Source organism: Lactuca serriola, chromosome 9, assembly GCF_051521515.1.
Source record: "Lactuca serriola cultivar US96UC23 chromosome 9, Lser_US96UC23_V15, whole genome shotgun sequence".
NCBI classification, from domain to species: Eukaryota; Viridiplantae; Streptophyta; class Magnoliopsida; order Asterales; family Asteraceae; genus Lactuca; species Lactuca serriola.
In genome coordinates this window covers 110,758,957-110,781,170 of record NC_136416.1, presented here as the reverse complement: position 1 = coordinate 110,781,170, position 22,214 = coordinate 110,758,957, and the positions used below count along the sequence as shown (strand labels likewise).

General features: G+C 36.8%; 2 protein-coding genes across 2 annotated transcripts; one reads left to right on the top strand and one right to left on the bottom strand.

Annotated features, from left to right (window-relative positions):
- Positions 1 to 7,261: 7,261 nt before the first annotated feature.
- On the top strand, positions 7,262 to 10,706 carry LOC145072537 (phospho-2-dehydro-3-deoxyheptonate aldolase 1, chloroplastic-like). Its single transcript, XM_079018983.1, has 5 exons — positions 7,262 to 7,911; positions 8,410 to 8,687; positions 8,921 to 9,197; positions 9,381 to 9,626; positions 10,347 to 10,706. The coding sequence occupies exons 1-5, from the start codon at positions 7,333 to 7,335 to the stop codon at positions 10,593 to 10,595; spliced, it is 1,629 nt and encodes a 542-aa protein (XP_078875109.1). The 5' UTR covers positions 7,262 to 7,332; the 3' UTR covers positions 10,596 to 10,706.
- A 1,922-nt stretch (positions 10,707 to 12,628) lies between these two features.
- Positions 12,629 to 14,173, bottom strand: LOC145073746 (uncharacterized). The gene is made up of 4 exons (XM_079020249.1): positions 13,778 to 14,173; positions 13,521 to 13,603; positions 13,160 to 13,362; positions 12,629 to 13,025 (listed from the first exon to the last, which is right to left on the bottom strand). Exons 1-4 carry the CDS (start codon positions 14,140 to 14,142, stop codon positions 12,915 to 12,917), a joined length of 762 nt encoding a protein of 253 aa, XP_078876375.1. The 5' UTR covers positions 14,143 to 14,173; the 3' UTR covers positions 12,629 to 12,914.
- Positions 14,174 to 22,214: the final 8,041 nt, after the last annotated feature.

Genomic DNA, 22,214 nt, shown 5'->3' with positions numbered 1-22,214 from the left:
ACATGAGGCAGCGTCGGTGGTTGGATGTGGTGAAGGATTATGATTACGAGATCCTTTACCACCCGGGGAAGGCCAATGTGGTGGCCGATGCGCTTAGCCGCAAGGCGGCGCCAATCAGGGATGTCTGCTTGAGGATGACCATGGTGACTCCCCTGTTGGAGCAAATTCGGGAGGCTCAGCAAGAGGCTATCAAGGAGGAACATCGGAAGAGTGAGCGTGTAGTGGGTCAGGTGTCCTCCTTTGATTATGATAGCCGAGGACTGTTGACACTACACCGTAGGGTGTGGGTGCCGTATCACGGAGGCGTGCGCCAGATTTTGATGGAGGAGGCACACAAGTCCCGATTCTCTATTCATCCCGGGGCGACAAAGATGTATAGGGATCTTCGTCTGGATTACTGGTGGCCCTGCATGAAGCGGGATGTGGCATGGTACGTCGAGCGGTGTTTGACCTGCAGGAAGGTCAAGGCCGAACATCAGAGACCGCATGGCAAGATGCAGCCGTTGGATATTCCACTGTGGAAATGGGAAGATATCACGATGGATTTTATCACAAAGCTTCCCAGGACCGCACGTGGAGTGGATTCGATTTGGGTCATCGTGGATAGATTGACCAAGAGTGCTCACTTTATTCCGATTCAGGAGAGCATATCGGCCGAGAAATTGGCCGACATCTATATCAGGGAGATTGTGGCACGGCATGGGGTGCCAGTATCGGTGATCTCGGACAGGGATGTGCGTTTTACTTCCAGATTTTGGAAGAGATTCCATGAAGAGTTGGGCACTCGTCTGCATTTTAGCACTGCCTTTCACCCGCAGACGGATGGGCAGAGCGAGCGGACCATCCAGACTCTGGAGGATATGCTGCGGGCGTGCGTGCTAGACTTCGGTGGTAGCTGGGATACCTATCTTCCCCTGGCCGAGTTCTCCTACAACAACAGCTATCACGCGAGTATCGACCGCCCTCCCTTCGAGATGTTGTACGGACGGAGGTGCAGGACCCCGATATGTTGGGGTGAAGTTGGCCAGAGAGTCATGGGGAGCACCGAAGTGGTGCTCAAGACGACCGAGAGGATTCAGCAGGTCCGGAGCAGGCTTCAGACTGCTCAGAGTCGGCAGAAAAGTTACGCCGACAAGCGTCGATCCGACTTGGAGTTTCAAGTCGGGGATATGGTTCTCCTGAAGGTGTCGCCTTGGAAAGGCGTCATCCGATTCAGGAAGCGTGGCAAGTTGGGCCCGAGATTCATCGGACCGTTCAGGGTTGTAGCCCGGGTGGGCAAGGTGGCGTATAGGTTGGATCTGCCAGCCGAGCTCAGCCAGATCCACAGCACTTTCCATGTTTCTCAGCTGTGAAAGTGCTTAGTGGACGATCCAGCGGTAGTGCCGTTGGAGGATATTCAGGTTGATGACAGCCTGAATTGCATTGAGCGCCCAGTCGCAATCCTCGACAAGAAGTCGAAGGATTTGAGGAACAAGAGGGTGGAGCTAGTGAAGGTGCAATGGCAGCACCGCAAGGGTTCGGAATGGACTTGGGAGCCGGTGGACGAGATGATGGAGAATTACCCCGAGCTGTTTCAGGATCGAGCAGCAGACTTCGAGGACGAAGTCTAAAATAAGTAGGAGAGATTTGTAGCACCTGGTTCCTGGTACGTAAATCTTATTTGCGTATTCTCTTTCTTTTTGCCATGGACTCGGCGAGTCATAGGTCAGATTCGCCTAAGTTGGCGACTCGGCGAGTCCATATTCTGGACTCGGCGAGTCACCGCTGTTGGATGAAACCCTAAGTTTCAGGGGTTTGCACCCTATTTAAGCAGCCTATCCGCCCCAGGACAGCCCCCATTCACCCCCCAGAGCTCCCAACCCTCGTTCTTTGCTTGTTCCTTGAGAGTTTAAGGCTATTGTGTGTGTTTTTGAAGGTTTTGAAGGAGGAAGGAAGTAGATCCAGAAGAAGGGAAGCCATCCAGGCATTTTTGTGTTCTTCCAGCAATTCCTTTGAGTTATAACCCGTTTTCCCCATGATTCTATGCTTAGTACTTCATTTAGGTCTTTCTTGGACAAATCCCCAAGCTTGTATGTGCATTATATGTCGTAATAAGATGTTTGGCCTCTGGATCTAGGCAAGATTGAGCTCCAGGAGCTCAGATCTGTTAGCTTTATGGCCCCATGTTGCTTGTTAACCCTAGATCTACCCTTTTGAGACATTTTGAGCCCTAAAATCCATATTGGTGAATATCCACACGTAAAGTTGGAAACTTTACGTATGATTCGTGTCCTAGAAGTCCAGATCTGTGAATGGCATGGACTGGAATCGAGCAAATCTGTGTATTTAGTGGGTGCATGGCAACGACTCGGCGAGTCGTTCATATGACTCGGCGAGTCTGCTCGCGAGTCTGCGAGTTTGTCCCTTTTTCGTAGTTTCGAGTGAGCAGTGAGTCACGGGGTGTGACTCAGTGAATCGGAAGCTGAACTCATCCATGGAGGTACTCGGCGAGTCAATGCCCTGATGGGCGAGTTCAAGGCAATCTCCTTAGATCAAGAACAGACTCGGCGAAGTTGTTCATACAACTCGGCGAGTCTTAGCATAAGTGTTCATCGGATGATGATGAACTCGAAGAGTTGTTCATACAACTCGGCGAGTAGGATGAAGGACTTGAGTATCTGTTAAGAAGGAGAACTCGTCGAGTCGTCGCCTAACTCAACGAGTAGGATCGGGATTCAGGGCAAACGTTTGGGTAGGGACTCGGCGAGTTGGAAAGCCAACTCGGCGAGTCGGGTCAACTGAAAGTTGACTTTGATTTGACTTAGGTCATAATCAGGGGTAAGATGGTCATTTTACCCAAAGGACAGTTAGTAGTGTTTGATTGAGTATGTTGTGGGAATTGCAGCCGGAGGATTTCCGGAGCAGCAGCAGTAGACAGTCAGTTCCCGCTCAGTTCAGCAGCTACTTCGAGGTGAGTTACCTTCCAGTAGTGGTGGGTCTACGGCCACAATGTCGGCCCACCAGCAGGAGTCGTATGTTAGATGATTGTCTTTGTGATATCATCTAGGTTGCTACTATCTGATATGTCATATGCTAGCATGATATGTTGTATGTGATAATAGTAGAGTTCGGTTGTTAGGACCGGAGGGTAGTCAGACACCCCAGAAATGTCTGACAGTACGTGATGATATGTTTGCATGCTGGCCTGTTATGTTATATGCGATAGTGGTAGTAGGAGGGGACTAGTCCCCGAGGATCGGTTGTTAGGACCGATGGGTAGTCAGCACCCCAGAATGGCTTGACATGGGTAGTCAGCACCCCAGAATGGCTTGACATGGGTAGTCAGCACCCCAGAATGGCTTGACACGGGTAGTCGGCACCCCAGAATGGTCGTACCAGGTAGTCAGGCACCCTAGAATAGCCTGGCAGTATGCGTGTTATTTGTTTGTATGGTATGTGCTACGTTGGGGGAACTCACTAAGCTTTGTGCTTACAGTTTTCAGTTTTGGTTTCAGGTACCTCCTCAGCTAGGGGAAAGGAGCCGGCGCGGTAGCAGCATGTCATACACACACTCTCCGGTTTCCGCATTTACGAGCTTCACTGGGATTTATACTCTGATATTTTGATGATTGTATGATTTGACTTTTAGACATGGCTTACGTTTTGTTATAGTTTGATCAAACAATGTTTTAAACTATTAATGTTTTTCCAAAGTAATGTTTTTAAAACGAAATTTTTGGACGTGAAATTTGGGTACTTACATCATCACTTTCGACCAGGTGCACGACACGCACCCGACCATGTGCGCGATGCGCAGTTGCGCACCCTTTCCCATCTTATAAATATTTTTGATTTCCAGCTATTTTCTACACACCCTTTCTCCTTTTCTCTTACGATACTTTCTAGATTTTAGCCCTTTACTCCTTAGTTCCTAGCTACTTTAGTGAGTCCCTGCGGCATCGAAGAGACGACGATTAGAAGCTCTTGGGTCAGAGTTAAGCCCGCATAATCCCGATGTCACTAGAAACTCTTTGTAAGTTAGGATACACTTGCTATGTTATAAGTGTAACTTGTATTTATATTCATACTCGTAGTTATAACTATGTAAATAAAGATTTATCAATAATCCCAGTAATAATACCGATCAATCAACTTACGAGAGAGGTGTCTAGAATGGTAATGTTGGATTGGTTGTTGGATTTTAAAAAAGCTAAATGCCGAAATGATCATGTCTCCCAACTGTCCTACATGGCTGATCCTTATTTGATAGAGCTATCGTTATTCATTGGTGATAGGTCTAACCTATATTACCAAATTGCCCTAGGGATTGATAATCTCTAGTATTATATGTTAACACCTGTTAGGCGCATACTCTCCAGTTGAATCAGGCCCCGTTTGATACGCATCTTTCCAGGTCCAAACAGATCTTTCTGGCTAAATGGACCCGAAAGACTGTTTGATTTGCACAAAAGAAGGGGTCTTTCCCGGTAAGATATGTCTTTCCCAGAAAGCCCCAAAATCATATCTTTCTGGCTGAATGAGCTGGAAAGACAATTATACACCAAACCCGGCTCTTTCTTTCTTTATTGGATTATTAATTTTTTTAAATAACTTTTTTTAAATTTATTTTTTTATTGAAGTATTACTTTTTTTCATCATTCAGCACAGTCAATCATATATACAATCAAACAACATGGTTTCTTTCCCAGTCAGAAAACTTTCCCAGACAACACTTTCCCAGATAGAAACTATCAAACGGGACCTCACTCGGTTAGCTGCTAACCATCTAAGAAACCGTCAAGTGAGTTTTTCTCACTATATTATATACTCCAATATGTATCCTATGTATGTTAAGATATAGCTACCCTGTAGTATGCACTTAGGCAATTAGACTAGGATAGTTAGTTGTCTGTTATATGGACTGTTGTTATATGTTGATATGTATATACAAAGTTGATGGCGGACCAAATTCGTGTTGAAGGCCAATAGCCTTGGGCGGACTATCTTTATATTAAAGGCTAAGGGGAAGCGGACCAGCTACGTGTTGAAGGCTATATAGGGCGGACCAACTATATGCTGAAGGCCAAGGTGTGGACCAGCTATTAGCTGAAGGCCAATATGTGTATGCATTGTATGTATGTTGTGGTATGTGGTATTTTGAGGGAGTTCACTAAGCCTAGACTTACAATTGTTGAATAATTGTTTTACATGTTGTTCTTCGGATCGAGGAAAGGCTCTCTCATGACTCTACTTGCATCGAGAACAATAAATAATATTTAAGACTTCCGCTAAGACTCACTTTTATAATTAAATATGTAATATAAAGTGTGTAAGACTTATAATTTGGATAAATAAAATTAAAAATTTGTCTGTGAAAATCAAGACGTTATATTGGGGTTAAAACATAACAAGTTTGTATATATAATGGCTTTTGTGGAATAAACTCTTTTCATCTTCATCGAATTTTGGGTCTTTTAGTGGCACAAAACAAAACCATAATCTCTAATCTTCCATCAATACAAATTGTGAAATCGGGTCGATATTTCTTTTACTGGCAGAAAAAAATTTATAATAAAACTTTTTTGGTGGTATTTAATAAATTGTATAACACAAAATAAATACTTTTAAATGACATTTTTATATTATTGTGCCACTAATAAATATGAATATTAGTGACACAAATTGTTAAATGCCCACTAAAGGTGTTAATTTTTATAGCGGTACATAAGATATGCCACTAAAACATGATATAGTGGCATAAACAAAATATGCCACTAAATATGTATGCTACTACATAAGACATGGTGGTCAAGAGGGTCAGGTCTGGTCTTGACCATGGCACGGTCAACGTTTGTTACGACGCGTTGACCGTTGACTTTTTGATCGGTTGACTTTTGATCAAAGTTTACTGAAAGTGTATTTTAGACCATTGGGTAAAGGAAAAATGGTATTTTGCCCTAGTTAAGGATTAGGAAAAGAAAGACTCGTTTAGAGATGAAAGTTAAGAAGTATACCTTAATTGCTAAATTATAGTTAATTCATATGTAGTGTTTCGAGGCGGTATTAATTCCATCTAGCTTGTTGTGTTGATTAGCTAAGGTCTCACAGACTTCCTTATTATGTGAAATGCGTGATTATTAGGGGTGACAACTTTCGATTCAATTCGTAACCCGACACTGACCCAACCCGAAAATAGACGGGTTTGGGTTGGCATTTTTGACCCGCCAACCCACCAACCTGTTTATTTCATGGGTTGGGTTATCTGTTTGGGTTCGCGGGTCAACCCGTCAACCCATATATATATATATATATATATATATATATATATATATATATATATATATATATATATATATATATATATATATATATATATATTTAATTATTAATGAAAATTGATTTCCACAAGTATTCCTTCCCTATTAGTATGTGACTAATCTGCGTTTGCGGTTCGTTAATCAAAAAAAGAAAAAATACATGTCGTTATTTTTAGATACTCACAAGTCACGAATGAAGAACACATCTATTTTCTATGAATGTTTTCATTTTTCATTTTTAGTTTGATGTTATTGACTTTATGGATTGTTGTTGAAAACCTTTTTTTATGTTAATTATTTTAATCATTTTAAAAATTTATGTTGAAAAACCCTCAATTTTTTAAAATACATTGCTTATTTATTAAACGGGTTATATGGATTGAGTTTGACCCATTAACTTGTTAACCTGTTTAAGTATATGGGTTGGGTTGAGCTTATGTTTTCTGACCCGCTAACCCACCAACTCGTGACCCGCCAACCCGAACTCAACTCAATTGTCAAGCCTAGTGATTATGTTATGCACGACCACAAACAACCACTTGCAGGGAAGTGTGGTCATTTTCGGGCTCACGGTTAGATTTGAGTTCATATATCTTCCATAACTCACCTACAAGTAAAATAAAAAACACATCAGCTAATAATTTACAATTTAGTGATTTAAACATACACAAAACCAGTTTACAATTTCGTGATTTAAACATGCTCCAAACCAGTGATGAACATGGACAGATAAACATATACATCACCAATTTCTAGTTATATATTTCTACCGACCGTTTTTCCAATATCCATACTTTTGCAAAAAAAATAAATAAATAAATAAATAAATAAATAATCTCGTTTTTTTGTTCTTTCACGAAAACAATATGATTTAAAATTTACAATTTTACCGGAATACCCTTACCTACCTAACCCCCCTCGTCGAGAGCTTCCACCAAACCTGCCACCGATTCCCTCCTCCCTATTAATTGCCCCCATTCCGTCCCTCCACTCCCACCTACAAACACAAACCAAGAACGCATACATTTTCATCAAAATGGCTCTTGCTAGTAACTCTAACCTCCTCACAAAATCTTTCCAAATCCATTCTCTCCCACCACAACTGAAATCTGTCTCCACCACCACCACCACCTCCGCCGCACCCACCGCCACCACCAGATCCATCCAACCAATCTTCGCCGTCCATTCTCCCGACCCATCGAAGACCCCCATTGACAAATCATCATCAAAACCTGCTTCCCCAGCCACCGCCGCTACCGCCACCACCACCACCACCCCAACAACCGCCCCAGATACAAAAAAACCCAAACAATGGACCATCGAAAGCTGGAGAACCAAAAAGGCCCTACAACTTCCGGAATACCCGGATCAAATCGAGCTCGAATCGGTGCTCCAAACCCTGGATTCCTTCCCGCCGATCGTGTTTGCCGGGGAGGCACGTAACCTTGAGGAGCGGCTGGGTGAGGCTGCTATGGGAAATGCGTTTCTTTTACAAGGTGGCGATTGTGCTGAGAGTTTCAAGGAGTTTAATGCGAACAACATTCGTGATACGTTCAGAGTCATTCTTCAAATGGGTGCCGTTTTGATGTTCGGTGGTCAAATGCCCGTTATCAAGGTCACATTTTTTTTTTTAATTTTTAAATTCCATCATTCATTTTACCTCTTTTTCGTGTGTAATTTTAAGCTTACTTATCAACACTTTTAAATACTTTTGGCTATCACATGAAATCCGAATCATGAAAAAATTCCAACATATCTGAATTTTAAATTTTTTAAAGCTATGATCTTTGTGGAGTGTAGTAAAGCCTTTTGATTGATTTAATATAACATAAGTATGAACACAAGCTTAATATAACATAAGTATGAACACAAGCGAATATCTGTGGAACTAAATTATGCGACTTTCTTTCATTTTCATAGTGTGAATATCGTATGAATATATCTAGGTATGCCACGTAGTTCTTTTTCAAAGTTAAAACAGTTAGATAATTCATCATAATCTATAAAAGATGATCTTTATGGATGGTGTTAAAGCTTTTTGAAAGATTTAGTTAATCTAGATTATGAATTACACTGAAATTGATTTTGGATTGTGGGAATTTGAGTAAACCAGGTAGGAAGAATGGCTGGACAATTTGCAAAGCCTAGATCGGATCCTTTTGAGGAGAAAGATGGTGTGAAATTACCAAGTTATCGAGGGGATAATGTTAATGGTGATGCATTTGATTTGAAGTCCCGAACACCCGATCCTCAAAGATTGATTAGAGCATACACCCAATCTGCAGCTACTCTTAATCTTTTGAGGGCTTTTGCTACAGGAGGTTATGCAGCTATGCAAAGGGTTAATCAATGGAATCTTGATTTTTCAGAACATAGCGAACAGGGTGACAGGTATGTTGAATTTACTTATTTGCCCCTTTATGATTAGGATATGGTTTCATATCGTATATGTCCATGCGCGTTGTGTTTAGTTATTTGCATGAAAATTGCCCTTAAACCTTTTACAACTTTGTCCCCTTATATCTTTCTACTTTTGATTTTCCCAAGTGTGCAATCATTTTCTCAAATACTTTTTTTGAAAATTATATAATTATGATGTGGTTTTTTGAATTGTTGCATGGTAGATACCGAGAGCTGGCTAGCAGAGTTGATGAGGCACTCGGGTTCATGTCTGCAGCCGGTTTGACCGTTGACCATCCAATCATGACCACCACCGATTTCTGGACATCACATGAGTGCTTGCACTTGCCATATGAGCAATCTCTTACTCGTTTGGATTCAACTTCTGGCTTGTACTATGATTGCTCTGCTCATTTCCTCTGGGCTGGGGAACGAACTCGTCAGTTGGATGGCGCCCATGTCGAGTTTCTAAGAGGAATTGCAAATCCCCTTGGAATTAAGGTATTGACCTTCACATACATTTTGCCTGATACAATTGTATCAGGCACGATGTACATGTGTCTGATACAACTGGTAACACAGTTGTATCAGACACAAGGTACATGTGTCTGATACGGAATGGAAACATCCATTCAGTATCAAACACATTGTGATTATAGAGAGCTAACATATGTTTTTGAAAAGGTGAGTGACAAGATGGATCCAAGTGAGTTGGTGAAGCTCATCGATATTTTGAATCCCGAGAACAAAGCAGGAAGGATTACAATAATAACAAGAATGGGAGCGGAGAACATGAGAGTGAAACTTCCCCATCTTATTAGAGCCGTTAGAAGAGCGGGTCAAATCGTGACGTGGGTCTCGGATCCTATGCATGGCAACACCATCAAGGCTCCGTGTGGTCTCAAGACTCGACCCTTCGATGCTATTAGGGTAACTCACTCTTCCCACTACTTGTGCATTTACATTCTTTGTTATAATTTGGCCCCTGGATAAATGATGTTTAAAAAAGATAAAAATCGTGGGATATAGCAACATTGTAAAATGCTTAATTAGCTACCAATATAGGCAATGTACTTTTTTTTTTGCTTATTAGCAACGTGCTTAATTACTTTTGTTTGTAATAGCAACGTACATAAATTCATATATAAAACTTGTAAAATGCTTAAAATTTTTGATTCTACATAACTATTATTATCGGTAAAGAAATTTAAGTATGTTGCTATCATTGGTAAGTAATTATACGTACATTGCTATTATGGGTTTATATATTGCTATTATAAAAAATATAAAATATAAAAAACATAAGTACGTTGCTATTTTGAGTAAAGAAATGTAAATACATTCTATTATGATGAAAATGATAATAATATAAATGTATTATTATTTTCATCATAATCAAAATGTATTATTATTTTCGGGCCGACCTTGTTGAGCTTTTCTAATATTCTCCCAAATATACCCTTTATTAATTATTAAAAAAAATAAATCATTTTACCTATTTCACCTGACTTATCAGCTAGTTTTACCAAACATCCTAGTTTATTGGATTGCAGCTAGTTTTTCAGCTAGCAGATAGTTTTTCGACTAGTTTTTCAAACATAGGCTAAGTCGTATAATAATAAATCATACATGGAATGTTGTTTGTACTAGGCGGAAGTGAAAGCATTTTTTGATGTGCATGAGCAAGAAGGAAGCCACCCGGGAGGAGTTCATCTTGAAATGACAGGACAAAATGTGACGGAGTGCATTGGTGGATCTGGATCCGCAACAGTCACCTTTGATGACCTTGGATCGCGATACCACACACACTGTGACCCGAGGCTTAATGCCTCTCAATCACTAGAGCTATCCTTTATAATCGCAGAGCGCCTAAGAAAGAGGAGAATGAAGCAATGTTAAGAGCTAATTAGTTAGTTTCTTTTAAAACATTTATGTTGTTGTAGACTTTTTTTTGTAGTTCATAAGTTATGATAATAACAAGAGCCAATGAGTTAGTTTCTATTTAAAACATTTATGATGTTGTAGACTTTTTTTGTAGTTCATAAGTTATGGTAATAATGCGTTGTGTTATTAAGAAATTTTTAATGATATGAGCAATGGGTTAGTTATATCCTGAGAAGTTTTTTGATGTGGTTATCTCAATTATAATCATTTTTATAATTACAATATGTCATATAATCCTTAATTTCATTTACTCCTTGATATTCTACATACAAAACATTAACTTAGTGATGACATGTTTGTCTCAAGAACTCCCATGATTGGGAAGCTGATTTTTCCACTGAAATTTATATACATTACCAATTATGCCCCTCATTTAATCGAAGACATACAAAAAGATCTACCATTTTTTATTGAGACCCATGTATTACATGGGTTTATTTAAAAAAAATATGAAATTTTAACAATTTGAAAATCTTGAATTTGTAAGAAAAATGAGAAAATTTTTGAATTATTAAAATTAATGAGCCTTTAATGTATTGAATACATTATATATATATATATATATATATATATATATATATATATATATATATACATCATTTTTAATAAATACCTTACATATTAAATGTAGAATTTTAATTTAATAAAATGAAAAATACAATAAAATGACACGTGGAAAATAAAAAATTTAAAAATTCTATAAAATGTCATGTGTCCAAATAAATGAGTAGAGGATACGTGGCAAAAAAAACATTCATTTATTAGAGTACACTTGTTGGTTGCCGCGTCTACATACCAAAACTATGAAGTAACTTTTTATTTTCTTCTCTTTTTCATTCTTTACATTACTATCATTTAAAATATTTAATTTTTTTAATACTTAATTTTTTTATGAACCGAAAGATTCACCCCATTTTAATACTTAAATAGGACTTGAAATAGCTAGCTTTATGTCAACACTAGGCGAACACCCCGTGTTATGTAAAATACAACAATATATTTTAAATCTTTACAAATATATGTTTTTAAATCAATGACATTGTTGTTAGTTCTTATATAATAAATCTTATAATACGTTGATATAAACATTGTTTGTTTTGAATTATATGATAATGTTTTAAAATTGTATAATCCTAATTGTCTCAATAATTTTTATTGTGGGTTATTCATGAATAAAATTAAATGTAATATACTATCTTTGTATGATATTTTGGTTGTTAAAATAACAAAATTGTTCTCTTTGAGAGAATTGCTTTTTAATTGCTAAAAATAGTTAGGTGTTGTTTGTTTTGGAAGTGGTTAAATGTCTTTTGTCTTTTTTCAAGTTTGCGGAAGAAGACATGCACTTACGAAACGTCTACCCGCTAAAAAAGAAAAGTGCTCAAAAAGTACTTTTGTAAAAAAAACAAACGACCCCTTAGTGTTCTTTGAGAAAATGACTTATCGGGGTAAGAATGTTTTAAAATCATTCGAAAAAACATCGAAGTTTTACATGTTCAAGAAAAATATCATTCAACTGAAATCTTTATATAAAAAACATCAATAAAATATATATTTTCTTCGCATCCCACCTAGTGGTAGCCGGTTCTTGTGGGTTAATTGTTGGTTATGATTAAAAAATTGTTGAGTTGGCCCAAGATTAATAACATGAGAGAAATAGTGGATGACATGGCATTTATGTGTGTATTTTTTCTTTAAATCCAATAACTTTCCCATGTACATAAGCAGCACCCAAATCCACTTGGTAATTAAGATGAATAATGCACTATACCAAAGCTCAAAACATTTGCTTAAGCGGTTGAATATATTAACATAAAAGATACAAACGGAGTAAATAAGCCTCTACAACAAAGCAAAATAAACTTAAACATCAAGTTAATTGGGAAACAGATTACAACAACAGCAATACATAAAAACGCAACTAATAAGAGTAAAATGTTTCATGTGTTCTATAAATTGTATTGTTGCTTTACTCATAACATTTTCATAAAATTTAGTGTAAATAAGTCGAGACACATGTTTTGTACGTGGTTATGTAAGTTTCGATTTCATATATATTTTAGGTGTCATCGTGACTATACTATTTCAAAAGGATATATACAATCCGTATTTGATGAAATATTAGAATGGACTAGTTCAAAGCAAATAGTATGCTAACAGTAAGAATATATATTACAAATAAATGAAAAAATTGATTTTAAAGCTTCTCCTAATCATAGGTCAAACTTTAATACGTTGACCATCGTTATCTTTTTCTCGAATATCAATAACTATTCAGTCTTTATGGGAAGAAACTTCATCCTTTTCCACAACTTGCATGGAAACCTTTTCCTCGTTTGCATGGGAAAGAATCAAGGACTCTAGTTTATCTTCAGCTTCTTCCACCTGCGCCATATATTGACATTTTCAATATTTAATCTTTTTAATTTCAATATATAAACTCTACGTATATTAATAGTTACCCAACTTTGACCCCTTCAAGTCATATGTACGTGCTTGAAAAAGATCAGTATTCAAACCTTGTCGATGATATCATTCGCGATATGAGCACTCATTGCTACTCCTTCGATCAGCTCATCAATGGCTTCCAACCTTTTTCTGAGTTTACTATCTTCAGGAAGATCATCAGTAATGCTATCGATCACCTTATCAACTTTTCCAGCCACATCTTCCATAACTTCCGCTATATGCTCCGCCATGTCTACCACTGTGTCCACTCTATCTGTTTTGTTGTATTAAAAAGATAGTTATATATCATTTAGCGTCTTTGTTATATATCTATACACAATAACGTCAATAGAACGCATAAAATAATTAGAAGCAAAATAAAATATGAAAGCTTCGTTTTCACATTAATAATCATCGGCAATCTCTTCTTACTTTTTAGTGCAATCAATGGCCCCCATTTATGCGTGATAAAAGGTAAGACGAATGTCAACACGATACACATAACCCAACTTTCCCTGAAAATTACACAGAAATTACACGTTAACTACAAATATATATACAGATGAACATAAAAGGTATATTCTGTTTCTCTTTTGGTTGCTTCAAAATTTTGTCGAGATCACAAGTGAATACATTGTTTAAATTCAAGACATACTCGAAAATTACTGGAAAAATTGGTAAAAGATTACATAGAACCCGAAGGTGATCCTGAAGGAAGAGGAACTCCGGGAAGTGGAGTAATATTGCTGTATACAACAAACTTTCGTCGTGCAATCATCAACCTGGGGTGATACTGCAAGTTTCTGCTATTTAAGCCATGAACGCTGCATGAGGCAAGATACTTTGTTTTTGAGATTGCTGCATGAGAAGTTGATTTAACTATAGAAGATGATGTAGTGAGACTTGGGCTTGTAGATATTAATGGAGCAGCATTTAATGTCGACATGCACAATGACATTTCTTGGCTTTCGGTACTTCTGGTTGGAATTAATGTTGCTGTTGCTCGGAATCGAAGTCTTGATAGATCTGAATTAGCGAATACTGTTTGAAACATATTTATGAGTAAATTTTGTGACTGAAGAAGAAAAATGGGATGACAATGGAGTAGTCGAAGGGTTCTATGTGTACTTATAGATATTAATGAAGATATAGAGTACGATTCAAGGGTCATAGAAGTAGAGCTACCACACGTTGTTTGTTTATGATCAATGGTAGAGCCGTAGAGGTTTCCTGTCAATTTCATTTGTTATTATCTTAAACTAAGTCAATACCGATGCACAGTATATAGAATATATGTATCTAGTTAAAATATTTATATTTATAAAAGGAAAATTTTCAATAAAGTCCCAATATTTTAGGCCAATTTACGGTTTAATCCCATATTAAATTTTGTTTACAAAAAAAAGACAGAATACTGGCTAAAACTTTGGATTAACCATTCGTGGCCGGTTTCACAGATTTAGCCAATATTCCGGCTTTTTCGTTAATTCGTCAAAATATTGAGATTTTTTTGTTAATTCAGCTAAAACTTTGGAATAACTCTTTTATCAATATATTAAAAATGGTTTGTTTTTCAATGAATGTATTTTTTTTTTCATCTCTTTTTATATAACGTTATATATTTAGTTTTAAAAGACACGAAATTTAGAAAAAGTATCTATACAATGCAAAAAACTAACAACCTTCATAAATTTGCTGAAAAACATAACTGGACGATAGAGTGCTCCATGATTGCAAAATGAAATTCATACAAAATTATTGTATCTTTTTTTAATTTCAAGATTAGTCTAAGTAATGGAATAACCAGAAAACATATGTAATAATACTAACCGGGTATACTTAAATCTATGAATAACCTTTCTCGTTTATATTAATTTCTTGTTGAATCATGCACTTCAACATACTCATGTTAAACTTGTACCTCAATTTGCCAAAGACAGTAGCAACATCTTAGTAGCAACTAGTATTGCCTTGGTTAGACCACAAAACACATACTCGCTTAGACTTTGATTCCCTTCTTTGACACATGCACACACATGTTCTAGATCAGAAACTTTTATGCGTGTGTGCGCACATAAAAAGGAAAGACAGAGGTCTATCTAAGGGATGTGTGTATGCATCCTTTATCGCATCATTCCCAATTCTGCAATAGATAGAAAGAAACAAAGGAAGAAATAGGGCATATGGATTAAGGTTTTAAACAACCAATAGAATGAAGAAGAAAATGAGTATGCCTAATTAATATTATTATGTATGTTTTGTGGTAATTCTAGTACTTAGACCAATGTTGAAATCAAAAGAAAATATACAATAATTTCGTATGAATTTCATCTTGCAATTATCGAACACTCTATCTTCCATAAACATTTTCAGACAAATTTATGAAGTTTGTTAGTTTTTTCGATTGTATAGATACTTTTTTTCTAAATTTCGTGACTTCAAAACTAGATATATAACGTTGTATAATAAAATGAATAAATACATTCATTGAAAAAACAAACCATTTTTAATATATTGATAAAAGGGTTATTCCGAAATTTTAGTCGAATTAACGAAAAAGTCCTAATATTTTAACGAATTAACGAAAAAAGTCAGAATACCGGCTAAATCTGCAAACCAGCCACGGAGGGTTATTTCGAAGTTTTAGCCAGTGTTTTGTCCTTTTTTGTAAACAAAATTTAATTTGGGATTAAACCATAAATTGGTCTAAAATATTAAGACTTTATTGAAGATTTTTTCTTTATAAATATACTAAGTTATAATCCGTGGAAACCACAAGAGGTACGGTTAAAAATTTTATATAGACAAAAATAAAAGTAATAACTTAAAAAAAGGCATATGATTCTGGATGGTAATTAACTACAACTTTATTTGATAAGTAAAATAAGCATAACACTTTAAATAGATTTTTAAATACTTCATTGAACACAACATTAGAAGTTTTATTAGTCAAATTACCATTCTTATCTAAACTCAATAACTTCAATCATTCTCTTCTCTTTACTCTGGATAAAGCAACATAACCGTGTGAGAAAATCGGTTCTCGCAAAAACAACCCAATCAAAAATTGTTTGCCTATTTGACTTCTCATTATCGGTGTCATATATGTATAACTGAGAGAATTTTGGTTTAGATCTATTTGAGGGTAATAGACTTCCAATTCTATGATAATTTTGGCTGTCAAGTCTGAATATGTATGGACCTTTACCACTTTTAATGGATGCATCAATTTTCCCACCCAATGAGGTAAATGAAAACATTGAATTGTAACGATGAATGATGTTCATGAAGTATTTGGATTTAGAAACTGTTGAACGGTAAGGATTTAGGTAAGTTGGCGATGCTTCTTTAGAATCTGGCAACTCAACCTTGCCATAACCACAACATAGTGAAAACTTGTATTCTATTTATCTTTTCCTCTAATCGATTAATCCATCCATAACTTTACATTATATATTTGACATACAACATTCTAATCACTATGATCAATGTAATCTGTTAAAAAAAATTAATGTCAAATATAACAATCTATATAGTTGTAAGAATTTCATAAATTTAAGATAATAATTAATTCAAATATATTTTTTTTGTGATGGTTACATTTTGAGACACCTCTTAGCTATGTTTGCATGGGTATGTTGATCATTAACTTCTTCATCTATTGTCAAGTCAAACATAGGAATTGCAGATATGTTGGTAGGCTTCCTTTTTAATCATTGGGTTGGTCTTGTTAAATTCACAGAGGAATAAGGTTGAATTATAGTCTATGAGTTTATGGATTGTATGCCATTGGAAAAGAAATAGTAATGTCTGTTATTTGATATTGGTTTTTGGATGTTATTATAAGAATATTATATTCCTATAAAAAAAATGAAAAAATGATAGAAGAATTAGATAGTATAATTTTTGTTAGAATTTATATACATTTAATGAATGACAATAATAATAGGTGGTAGAAAATTACTCATACTATTGGAAATGTTAGATGATGGTGTTCTAACATTTCAAACTGAAGAAGGAGATTGTAAGTTTCTTTGTTCATATGAAAATGATGTATAAGTGCTTGTATTTTCATTACCAACATTTTTTGAACTGTTTGAAGGTAGTAACCGTCAAGAAGGATTGTGTAACCTCCCGATTCCTAGGTATAAAATTTAGTATTTTAAAAGCCAAGGTTCCCTTGGAACTCGTCGAGTTGATGGCCTCAACTCAACGTGTTGGAAGGCCTTGGGCCACGCATCTTTTTGGACCAACTTGATGGGTTGGGGAGGCAAACTCGACGAGTTGGTGGCTGAGTAAGAAACCCTAATTTTTAGGGTGTTGCACCCTATTTAAAGGCCTTATACCCTTTGGATGGCCTACTTACCAGTCTCATCTGTCCAGAAACCCTAGTTTCGTGCATCACCTCCCATATTTGTGTATGTGTGAGCTTGAAGAGTGATTTCTTGGTGTTCTTTTGAAGGAGCTTAAAGTTTGAGGTGACTTAATTGAAAGGAAGGCTATAGATCCAGAACCTGCTCTTTTGTTGCAGTCATTTTGAGATATAAAGTCGACACCTTGCTTATCTATTGCTTAGATCTATTTCTTGGAAGTCTATTGTTATATTTAGATCTATTTCTTGGAAGTCTATTGTCATATTTGGCTCATTTTTTGGGTTGAGTATTTCATGAAGTTACTGTCACAAACAGCATTTTAGGGCTAGAAATCTCTATCCATGTACAACTAATTCCTTGATGTAACCATGTAACTCTATGTGTAGTATAAGTAATTTCAATACAATATGAATTTATACATTCAAGAACTGATGTTTCTAGTCAGAACTCCCTCACGTAAACTCTAAATATAACCTAATAAGTATATTTACTCAACTTTGGTCCTTAGCCCAAGTTCTCTCGGTCCAAACCCCCTTATGGGCCAAAACTCTCTTATTGGGCCTAATAAGTCGGTAACCTCTCACATTGGCTTTTTTGGGCCGAACAACCATAGTTGGGCCATTGTTGGGCCGTAAGAAATTATTTTAAAGCTTAATGGGCCACAAATCACTATTGAACTTCCAATTGGGCCTTGAAAGTCCGGAAATTCAGTATTGGGCCCCTTTGGGCCGAAAACACTTCCATTTAGTGTTATTGGGCCGAGAACCCAATTATGGGCCCTAATGGATCAAAAATCTCTTTTGGGCCCTCTCACTGAACCAAAAATCTTTATTGGGCCAAATTCATTTCTTTTGGACCCATTATTGGGCCGAAATCATTTTGGGCCCGATCCAAGCCAAAAACGTGCAAACCGAAAATACCATTGGGCCTTGGATGTTCTTGGTTGTCTTCAAGCCCAAAACTATTTCTTTTCGCCTCCTCATAAGGCCCGATCGAATTCTTTTAATAAAAAAGGATAAAATTAGGAATTATTCTTGTGACACCTCACCATTATCTTGCATGTAAGCATGCAATTTATATCCCATACATCTATGCAAATTGTATTAGCCATTAAGTATTAACCCTTAATATCTCTTTCCCTTTCCTCCTTATCTTGGTTGATCCTCTCTCATTCACCCTCACATTCATTTCAAACTTCACACACACACACACACATATTCCTTCCTCTCTAATCTTCAAGTGCTCTCTTCACTTCTTGCTCCTAAAAACCGTGGGTTTTGGGTGTATGCAATAAGAAGTTCACTTCAAGCTTTACATCTTTGGTAAGTTATATAGCATTCAAGCATTTTAGTTCCATGTTACACTAAGAATCCTTCCTCATACAATTTCCTTTTCGTGTTCATCCTTCTTAAAACCATATAACCACTGAAAACCTCTTCAAGAAGCTAGGTAAGGCTGAAAACTCCATTCCTCTTCCTCTTCACAACGAGAAAGCTCAAGGTGAGCTTCATACCCCTTTGTTTTCTTGAATTTTCCATCTTTAGGGGGGGGGGGAATACAAGCTTATTTTTGTATAAAAGCTTTGTATATATGCTTGCATGTGTATGCTTTCATGTTATGGTGTGTGAAATGTTATAAAATCATGATAAATACCCATGAACTCGAGATTTCATCCAAGTTTGAAGTTTTGGGAAATAAGTTACCTTATGTAACTTCATAAAATGTTGGATAGGTTAAACATGTTGAAAATTTATCAAGAAACTAAAGAAAATATCAAAAGGGACCATATTTGTCAATAAAGTGAAAAATGGGCCTTTTATTTACACTTTCGGTATTTTGGGCCAAAATAGTCATTTTTTATAAAAATGGGTCTTTTATGTCATTTTCGGTATTTATGGGTTAAAATTGACATTTTTGGTAAAAATAGACCAGTTATGACATTTTTAGGTAAAATGTGCCGAAAATGGGCTTCTTAATAAACTTGGGTCATATTTGGGACTTTTATTTAAAAAGGGTCGAAAATGAATTATTTAGCAAACATGGGCCATTTTTGAACACTTTTGCAAAAATGGGCCTCAAATGAGAAATTTAGTAAAAATGGGTCAAGTTCGACAACTTTGGCATTATTGGGCCATTTATGTACATTTTAGTAATAATGGGCCATTTAAGGTCATCCTTGATAAAATGGGCAACTTATAACAATTTGGATAAGATTGGGGCCTTATAAGACAATTTTATGTTAATTGGTTCTCAGTGTCAATTTTATGTTAATTGGGCCTTAGTGTCAATATTATGTAAATTGGGCCTCTCGTGAACATATCGTCAACAATAGAGTGTTTTGATAACAACGGTGAAATAACAAGCTATTCTGACACTTTCGATAAAAATGATTATATTTTTGCTATTTATGAGTTATAGTAAAAAATATACACTCGTAACATTATTTTAACACTAAATAATGAAACACATTATTTGCGTAAAATTCCGTTAAGACTTTTGTGAGACACTCCTTCACTCGTATCTACCTAGTGTACATAGAAAGTCTTGTAGTCATAACCAGAATCTCCTGATGGGAGAGCGGGAATTTGTGTATAGATCTATACGGGGTTGCCATCCCACACATGAGCTGCTCGCTACAGCTAGACAGACCAGTTTAGGGTGACAAATGTCTTCTCGGTAACCGACACCTGAAGAACGTCAAGACAGGCACTCCGTCATATTAGCATGATTATAATGACTCACATAGAGAATAACAACACAATAAATTTACGGAATACACATACTCTACTCATGTTACAAAGTACGAACCATACATTCACTATTTTACGTTTAAGTCCACCACTCAGGTCTCAGGGTTAAGACCACATTTTATTTTATAAATCAGAAAATACAGGATTTTCCAGGGAAACACCCTCTATACCCTATCAACAATGATACACATGCTATAATACAAGATTTGATATGAAACTCACAAACTATTTATTTTAGAAAATATCGGATTTTCTGGAGTTTACAAACCAATGCAAAGTTTTCATATAAACATGCTTATGAACTCACCAACATTGTATATGTTGACACTTTTCAAAATAACTTGCATTCTCAGGAACTCACTAAACAGGTTGGCAACTAAGGAATTTGGATGTTGGTTGTATTTTTGTTTTCACCATACACATGATATTTTTGGGATGTAATGTATGTACAAATACAATGATGTAAACCATGAATGTTGTTATATTTTATGTATGGTGATGATGATGTCTATGTTTCATTTATATACACTTGTTATGATATTACAAGATGAAGTCATCCGCCCTTAGACGTTTCCACCGTTCCGGTTCGGGGGTGTGATAGTTATCACTTCAGATCTAGACGTTTTGTAACGCCCCGTTCCGAATCACTTTCCTAATTCGGAACTATGGCCTGAGGATATGTTATCATGGGGCTTAGGGCCTTTGTTAAAGAGATAGATCTAGACCCATTTAGGTACGGATAATGTAATTGAGGTGATCCGGGAGTTGGGTTGTGTCTTGGAGCCAAAAGGTATATCGGTAAATTGGAAGTTTGAGCTATTTATGAGTTTTAGGTTTTATTCGGAAGGTTTTAAGGTTTGGACGTGTTGTTAGCAGTGTAGGGCTTCTCGCCACCTTTTCGTGGATATAAGGTTCGTCGGAAATGGACCTCGTATGAGGAAGATACGATACTTTGAAGTTATTCACAATTTTAGTCCCTAGTGAAGATTTATGGCAAGGCAGTCCCATGCATGCATGGATTAGCATGCGCGTGTTTAGCTGTGTACCCCTAATGTAAGTTGGGTTACACCCAACGTACAAAGTCAATTGGTTGCGGGTGGTTTGTGAGTACGTCGGGCGTACTAAGAGGTACGTGGGGCGTACTTCATTCAGACCAAAACCGTAATTTTAGGTTTTGGCACTATAAAAGGAACATAATGCCTCAATGGTCAACCTCCCTTTCACCCTAAAGAAGCTACTACGAAACCCTAATCCATATTTGAGTGATTTAAGAGCTTAGAAGGACTTGTGAGAGCATTTTGGTGTTTTGGATCCATTCTTCAAGGAAGCAAAGGTCAAGGAAAGGTGTTGGTGCAAAAGAGAAGTTTGAGATCTGGGATTGTTGCTTCATTTCAGACATTTTCAAGGTATAAAGTCTTGAACTTGGTCCTTGAGTGCATTAGATCTCTTATGTTGAGTTTTGAACCTTTTAGTCCCAAGAATGGAACTTTATGGTTTCAAATCCGTTTCTAGGCTTAGGTTTGCCACCCTTGATACTATATGAGTCCCTAAGGTAGAAAGTTGCCATCTTGAAGGTCTTAATGGGCTTATGCAAGAGTTATGGTCATTTCCATGGAAGTTAGTTGCCATATTTCAAGTTTGGGTCCATTTGGTGGGTTGCAAGCCACCAAGTAATCGACTTTATGGGTTAAGACACTTTAGTCGACTCAGATTTTCATTTGGAGCTTAAGGTCTTAAGGGATTAAGCCTTTTTGGATTTTATGGCTAAACAGGTTAGTACGTTGGGCGTACAAAAACCGTACGTGTAGTGTACAAGATATGCAAGTTGTACGCTTAGCGTACAGAGGAGTACGCGCCACGTACTCAACAGATTTAGGCTTTTCATATTTTGGGCCTCGGTTTGGGCCAATGCATGGACTTTGTTTCTTTAGGCCTTAGTGGGCCATCAAAAGCCATACATTTTGGGATAAGTATATGTTTGGGCTTTAGGGTAAGGCCCATTA

Excerpts from the sequence above, each read along its gene's own strand:
- LOC145072537 (XM_079018983.1), top strand. The coding sequence starts at position 7,333 with ATGGCTCTTGCTAGTAACTCTAACCTCCTCACAAAATCTTTCCAAATC. Across the intron at positions 7,912-8,409 it reads GTCAAATGCCCGTTATCAAG|GTAGGAAGAATGGCTGGACA; the intron begins GTCACATTTTTT and ends TGAGTAAACCAG. Across the intron at positions 9,198-9,380 it reads CAAATCCCCTTGGAATTAAG|GTGAGTGACAAGATGGATCC; the intron begins GTATTGACCTTC and ends GTTTTTGAAAAG.
- LOC145073746 (XM_079020249.1), bottom strand. The coding sequence starts at position 14,142 with ATGTTTCAAACAGTATTCGCTAATTCAGATCTATCAAGACTTCGATTC. Across the intron at positions 13,363-13,520 it reads GCCATTGATTGCACTAAAAA|ATAGAGTGGACACAGTGGTA; the intron begins GTAAGAAGAGAT and ends ACAACAAAACAG. Across the intron at positions 13,026-13,159 it reads CGAATGATATCATCGACAAG|GTGGAAGAAGCTGAAGATAA; the intron begins GTTTGAATACTG and ends TATATGGCGCAG.